The 7819-nt window shown below is 38.7% G+C and overlaps 1 protein-coding gene across 7 annotated transcripts in view; it reads right to left on the reverse strand.

Annotated features, from left to right (window-relative positions):
- Window positions 1–6: 6 nt before the first annotated feature.
- The window catches only part of RAPGEF6 (Rap guanine nucleotide exchange factor 6), a 266305-nt gene continuing 258492 nt past the window's right edge, over window positions 7–7819 (reverse strand). For 5 of the 7 annotated variants that reach the window (XM_019506309.1, XM_019506307.1, XM_019506308.1 and 2 more), the window contains 3 exons: window positions 6280–6791; window positions 1816–2127; window positions 7–481 (listed from right to left, as the gene is read on the reverse strand). In XM_019506309.1, the coding sequence (XP_019361854.1) occupies window positions 456–481; window positions 1816–2127; window positions 6280–6791 (850 nt within the window). In that variant the 3' untranslated portion in view covers window positions 7–455. The remainder of the gene's footprint in view (window positions 482–1815; window positions 2128–6279; window positions 6792–7819) is intronic. The other 2 variants (XM_019506313.1, XM_019506311.1) reach the window with 1 other exon arrangement.

The following is a 7819-nucleotide window of genomic DNA, read 5'->3' on the forward strand; positions in this document are numbered from 1 at the left end:
TTGTTTTTTTTTTTTTTTTAGTAAGTACATAAAATAACACTCTCCAATTTACAATTATAATGATCAGGTAGAAAATAATTATGACAGAAATCTACCAAAGGATTATATGGTATCATATAGAATAATGCTCCCAAGTTTCAAGTGGTTCTTGACAATTGGTGGTCCCAAATGTGTTAAAACTGGTCCTTTTCAGGATACTGATGTTCAGTACGTAGACAGTCAGTACTCCCCTTAGAAACTGTTCTCTCTCTCAGACATGAATTGTTTTCTTAGACTGTGGTAGACTGAAGCAAGTTAAAGATGTATGATCCAGCCAGGTTCATCTGGTCCACGACAGAGGCTTATACAACTTTTGAGGTTAGTAGCAGCAAGTTGTTAGCACAAGCTAACAGAATCGTATGGTCCTTCTTTCCATGTCCCATGATTTGAAGTGGTTGACACAGATATCCGTATGATTAGACTGCTGATACTTGTTCATCTTCTGTAAAAGAGGAGAAACAGAGTCAATTATTATATCAGACATCTGCTGTGAATGCACAAAACAGTATTCACACCCCATTATTTGTGATGCTTTTGTGAAGACTGTACTACCCTCTGATACGCCCAGAGTCTAACAAATGACCAGAATGTCATAAATATGATCATTTAAAAAAATATCTACCACCCAGCATGTACCTTAGTTATTCACTAAGCCATGTTGAAAAGTTTGGAATAAAGTGCTTGAAGCAATTGCTTGCCCTCTTTGTATTACTATTTCTTAATATTGTATACCTCAACCAATGTTAATTGATTTATATTTTACCAGATGAACTTAAATCATGATATGTAAATGAATATAATATACTGAATGATTTATTATCATATTATTCAGAAAAAGAAAATTGGCTCAAAATGCATGCTTGTTTTATACTGGATTAATATTCAAGCAAATCAACGTTATATTAAAGCATAGGAGTTTTAGGTTCATTGACAGTAGGAAAGAGGGCTGGTAGCAGTGGCACATAAGGCAATAGGAGCTTTAAAAACCACAGGTAGGTAAGCTTGGAGTTAAGCCATCTCAAGCACAATGCATTTTTGCAGAGAATATACACTGTTCATGCAGCACTGGCAGTTGCTTCAAACAGGACTGCAGAAAAATTTAGTTTAAGGAGACGCTGTCATCTCAAGTTTGACCAAAAATGCAGTGTTTATAAAAGCAAGCTTTTACAAGACCCAGAAACAACCAAAAAACTTCCTTTAATGCTTTTTATTTGCAATTATTTCTCCACAAATCTAATTCTGTAAAGTTCACGCACTAAAGATTGCAACGCCGCTTCAGTGCATGAAAACCAAATTTATGAAAATGACACAAATTGGTTTACGGTCATTGTCCAGACTGAGAAAAATGCAAAAAGTAATCCTAGGACAATGAGCCCCACTCAGGAATGTAAGCATTCTTGAAGTGGAAATTATTTTAAAATAAAATATTTAACCTCACAGTGTCCCTTTAGTGATCAGAATTGATCAAGGAACAGGTACGGAGTGGAAGAGAAACAGAGCATGCTAAGGATTGAGCGTCTCAGTTCCACCCTTCCAGGCACAGCACATTGCAATTAAGCACCCATTTAGTGACAGGATTGCCCAGCACACCTTTTTTTCAGAATTTGAAGGCATATTTAATTGTCAGATATATTTGACCTTAAAAAAATTCAGTCTCAAAAAAGTGACAGCAAGAAACCCAACAACTAGCCTGTGAGGCAAATACTTTGCACAGTTCTGAGAAGTGATTTACACAGCAGTTCATTTAAAATCTATCAAGTTAGTTCTTTAACATACCATCCTCTTCACTATCTGCGTCAGTCATATCTGTTAGTTTAGGATGGGACGGCTGCCGGGTATGCCACTGAGGCATCTTCGATGAAATACAGGCCACTGGTTCACTACTGAGAGAAGCTGATGAAAGTCTAGAGAGGTCACTATGTAGCATCTTTGACCTCTGCACTGCCACACTATAGTCTGGAGGTTTTAAGTGTGGGTGGTGGGGTGATCCTTCCTTTATGTCCGCTAAAGAAATCCCCATATATCCCGGAGGGGTGGGCGGTGGCTCCCTATACCTATCGTCCTTCTTAGGTGAGGTGACACAGTACACTGGCACAAGAAATAAGCAATGGAAATGTTAATGAAGAAAACAAAGGAAATAAAACATTAAAAATCATGAAATGTTACAATGGCAAAACAGAAACTGATAACAAAAGGCAAATGCAGAAACACTGGTTAAAACAACAGCAGCAAACTTTAAATTTATACTTTATACTTGTTTTGAAAAGTTGATGTTGCAGTAGAGCTACTGAAATCATATCATGAGATGTCAATTGAAGCGAATTACAATTGTGGTCTTAGGGGGTGCACCTGCACGTTAATACACATTAGCCTATTTTAATGTGCATTAAAGCATCACTAGAAACATGCTATTTAGTTAATATGCATTAAAATAGGCTAATGCGCATTAAGCATCATTAAAAACTGTGCTCTTTAGTTAATGTGCATTAAGATAGGCTAATGTACAGTTTCCTAGTACCTCACAATGGAGGTACTGGATTTAATGCACATTAACTAAAGCACATTAATGCATGTGGAGATGCACTCATGTTGTTTAAATGCATTGAAACATTCAAATTGCAATTTTATTAGTCATTATTCTCCATACTTCAATAGCACCTTCCATTACAGGTTTCAGAGAACTCTACAAATACTAATAAAATTATGACAGTAGTTTTTAAGAGACAGCACTCTTCAACTCCATTCTCAGGCTAGGCAATTAAAATACATGAGCAGTTAAGTGACTTGCCCAAGGTCTTAATAAGTCTGTGAGGGGGTAAGGCATAGATTGGCAGCTCCAGACTTCCAAGCCTCTTCAGGAATAAGAAAAGAGATTCTGTAAAAGCACTAGCTTTAATACTCCACTGCACTCGCTAACATGCAGGATGACACCAGACATTCTTTGAGATTAGACCTTGTTGCATCTATTCATCTAGAATCATTTTAACAAGCAATTTCTTGAGTCACAAGCTTGTATGGACATGTTTATAATCAGTTTACCCCTGGCTTACAACAAACAAGTTTGAAAACAAGAGTGATAACTACTGAAACATTACTTGGAGTTGGTAACAGGAGCAGAAGTTATAAATCTTGAACACGCTTAAATCGTCTACATGTGGTTAATAATAAAAGGGACCTACACATGCGCTGGACGTCTGCTCCAACGGGTGCTAATTAGCTCGCACTGGAGCAGACTCAATTGAGTGTGCTGGAGCATGTTAATTAATGTGTTCCAGCAGCCTCTGTGTCAATCATCCCCACCGCTATTTTGAAATGCAGGATGCTGAATACAAGTAATGCTGTGGGTGCTTTAATTCAAGTGGCTCCAAGAGTGGCACCCCCTCCCACCACCCTGGAGCATGTGTATAGACTCCCAAAGTAGCCAAATCAAACTGAAGTCAACCGAATTGTGTCCACATAGGTATCTGCATAGGTTTTATTAACTGATTTTAAAAAATGGTTTTACTTTAACCTGTCTAATTTGTATGTCTGTAGACAAGGCCCCTATGGAGTCAGAATGTAACTAAACTAAGCTTCTTGACCCTAAAGTTATGGATCATTTGGCCTTGCAGTCTCTCATCAACATACTATCATTGAAAAAAAAAAGTATAAACTAAAGACTAATTTAGAATATTTGACATGGCTAGTATTTGTAAAAACCTATGAGTAATAGAACATTATATAAGGGCAAAGCATCATTAATCTCATTAATTTTCTTATTAGGCTCCCAAAACTAATTCTGTCTTCCAATTCTAAACTCAAAAAGGTACCATCCTCGGAAGAGTTGTATATAGTACAACCACTGGTATCCACACCACTGCATCTCCCTAATTCTTATCATTGTCTGTGTGCATCACTTAAAATCTCGGAAAGTGAAGATAGCCAAATGAGAAATACTTCAACAGCTGCCACTTCAATTCTGTATCTAAAACACTTTTAAATAGAAATGAAGGTTTTGAAAAAGAGCAAAAGTGTTTACACGTCCTGTTGGCTCATTGACTTGTTCTCACACATTGAGAATATATTCAATTAAAATTGGCCCTTTGTCTTCAGAGACTCCCTTATTTATTCCTCCCACTGAGATTTCCTCTTCTTTTAGAAGTCTCATATGTGGGGCCATCTTCACCCAGAACAGATTCGCTAATATTCTCACTCCCCATCTATTGACAGAAGAAATACTGAACTGATCTCCACGTGTAATTGCCTCTCTGGCTGAAACAGCGGCATGCAGAATGTGATCACGTGAAGTTTAGATTAACACCTAGGGAATGTCTTACAACACTGGGTATTGCATAGCTTTCATATCTCGCAATTAAAATCTAAACTGTATTCAGAAACATGAGAGGCCATTTCTGCAAGTCAAGCATAAGGCACTAAAAATCAGACCACAGATATGTTTCTGGTTTATTATCTGGTAAATACAGAAGTCTCTACACCAAGCACAGTGCAGATCTTCTAAAAATAGTTAATTACTTACTCTTGTAATTACCCTATGCAGGAGACAGACTGGTCAATGAGAAATAACTGAAAAAGGTGGCAACACAAGGAAGGAAGGCAGGCAGGCAGGAAGGCAGGCAGGCAGCTGAGGCATAAGCTGATGTCCATACCAGCCAACAGCAATGAGGAATGCAAGAAGTGCTCCAGGATGGCAGGTCACTGTCCGGTATTCCTTTCCTTTAAATGCACAGGTTAAAGAAACCTAGATTGCTTGTCACAGACTTCAGAGGTGCCAATGAATTACTAGCCCATAGAGTTTAATCATTCTGCCAAAACTTTTCCTTATGTTTTTCGAGTTTTGTCTTGCTTTGTTTTAAAGACCTCAAACCAGACAGTTTCTACCGTTTCTCTTGTGGGGCTTTCAGCAACAGTATTATTTAGGCAAGCAAGCGAAAGTCTCACTTTTATGCACGATGTTTTGAATTCATGCAATCATTACAGGCCTTGGTGGCAATGAGTTCACCAAAAATAAACAAGTAGTGAAATAAAGCTTGAATATCTTTGGTGTGTTGCCTGAAGATGGTAGGCTCACAGGCTTGCAGTATTAAAGAGCGATTTGTGAACCAGGAGCAACCTGTACCTATTTTTCTTTTTTACTACAATAGGATGCAATGCATTTGCTGAAAGCTACTTACTGATGTATTATATCTGCATGTAGAAACAAAAGTTGGTGGTGTGGTACACACAGAAGGAGAAATGAAGTAGAAAGGATTAAGAGATAAGCAAGAATGTATTGAGGGGCTTATGTGCCAAAATGTTGGTGCTTATGAAAAATGCATGAGCAGCTATGACAGGATAACAAGGGAAGAGTATGTGTAAGGGAGTATATCTGGAAGCTTTGTACAAAACCAACTTAAATGCACTCACTTTTTCCATACAGCCAGAAAGAAGGAATGCAATACAAAACTTCCACCCAATGTGTGGCAGAAGGATGTCTGCTCAGACAATTACCCTTTGATGATAAAGTAAACCCCTTTAGCAAGTTGCTTAGTAATTAAATTGGGTTTCAGATACACTCTTATTTAAGCATTTATTTTCAGAAAACTTTACTCCATGTTTTATTTTGCATATAGTCCAATTCCTTTAGTCTTAGCAGTTTGGCAGCCTTGCTCACTAAGAGTCTGAAAGAGCATGCCTTTCAGTAAAACCATGCATCTTTGGAAGGCATATTTCTGCAGAAGAGAATGTGTTTTTCCCCTCTCAGTGTGCAATCTAATGCAGTGCAATGTGATGACAGGAAAGGAATCTGCACAGGAGTGGTGTTGATGCAGTATGCTCAGCCTACAGAGGACGATGCGCTTTAAACCACTCAGCAGTCACCCTCTTCCCTTGCTGGGTGATGGATGGAGCAAGGCAGACAGATTCACAAGTTCAGCCTTCCTTGCCAGAGGAAAGATTACAATGGTGAGGGTGTAGGGGAGATCCCAAAGGAGCCTCGAAAAAATAAAGGAACATTGATACTATGTGCAGGAATTGTCGTCCCAGAAGACTAAGGAAGCATGCTGCCTTATTAGCTTAATTTTCCTAATCCAAAAAAATGTTGGTTTGCAAACACATTATCTGAATCCTACTGTGATTAAAACCACATGCAAAGCTGGATTTAACATGCAACCCTGTCCTTCAAGCTGATGTCATTTGTTAACAACTTAATATAAAAATGCAAAACAGATGTGGAAGCTTCCATAGGTTTTTGACTTGGCTTACCTATTAGGCCCTTTTCTGTACTAGAAGTAACAGTTTTATAAGTTGCATCAGTGCCTGGTTTAGAGTCCAAAATCTCAGTCTGCTCCATTGTTGAGTTCTCCAGCCCTCTCCGCTTAATCGTCCCATAGTTTGTTTCATACGTGTCTGACAGAGAGCTAGAGGAGGCCCAGCTCTGCCGGGACTGATCCAATTCCATGCTGGTTTTGGACTGCCTATTATTTTTGGAAAAGGCTTCGGAATACAAATACGCCTCTTCAGGGTAACAGTTTGTGGGTTCTACTTCAGCAATAGGTCCATCCAAGTGAGCGTGGCGGTAAGAATTCAAGAGATCCCAGCTTTTCTGAATTTGGATATTCTGGAAGTTATCATGAGAACTACTTGAACATGAAGTCCAGCTTCCACGGCCACTGTCTGCTGCTTCTATTGTAATATGTTCATGGGAGATCTCCTCGTTGCTCATGGACGATGTGACAGCCAATCCTCTGATTATAGCCGGTCTAGGTAGGGGCCAACTATTTTTGAAGACAATATAAATTAGAAAGAAAAAGCCACAGCTTGGTAGAAAGACAGCCACACCACACCACCCTCTGCCTCCCTCCCGTGAATTCAGAAACTAATGTCATCTGCATTGGAAGTATGGTTAGTAGGCAGCAGGATCAAATGTAGAATCGGAAAAAGTTAGGGTTGGAAGGGACCTCAGGGGGCCGTCTAGTCCTCAGGAGGTCACCACAGTGTTGCACAACACCATTATTAGTCCAGGATAGTCACTATTCCAAACTTCCATTGATGCACTTAGGATTTAAGAAGTCTGCAGCAAGCATCTGGGGGCCTGATCCATGGTCTATTAAAATCACTGGCTTTGGATTAGGACAGGAGCGTGAAATTACATATTAATCCTGGAATTTTTTTCCTTTTCTTTCATATTACAAAACCAAAGCCAACATTTTTTTTTTTAAGTTGCAGGAACACGGGGAAAAAAATACCACAAACACTGAACCACAAAGCATGAAACAACCTGAACAATGTACGAAGCTAACTTGTTCCAAATAGTTGCTTGCGCACAGCAAGCAATAAAACCAGTGTTATTTAAAATAAAAACAACACTGCAGGGCTGTAGATTCCTAAATTTGATTCAGAGGCATTTGTAATATTTATAGAAGGAATTTAAAGCGACAGAAATACAGAGATTCAAAAGACTGGCTACTTAGTAACTATTTCTTTAAAGGAAAAATTATCTTATTGCCGACAGTTCATGATTAAGGAAAATGCATAAATCATTGTTTTACAAGGATTCAGAATACAGAAAGAAAAACTGCTGATTATCAGTCAAAGCCTCTTAGCAGCTGTGAAGTATGCCATAAGTACATACAGAGGATAATACATAAAATGTAGTATTAATATACCCACATATATTGACATGTTTTGAAATCTAGGAACTCTTACGAAGCATGAAAAACCATTTTGTATTCCTTTGCCTATTCTCCCATAATCCCATTCCTCTTCCTCCTCCCCCCCCCCCCCCCCCCCAAAACTGTGTCCA

The sequence above is a fragment of the Gavialis gangeticus genome, unplaced genomic scaffold, assembly GCF_001723915.1.
Source record: "Gavialis gangeticus isolate Ggan-Ray unplaced genomic scaffold, GavGan_comp1, whole genome shotgun sequence".
In the NCBI taxonomy this organism is placed as follows: Eukaryota; Metazoa; Chordata; order Crocodylia; family Gavialidae; genus Gavialis; species Gavialis gangeticus.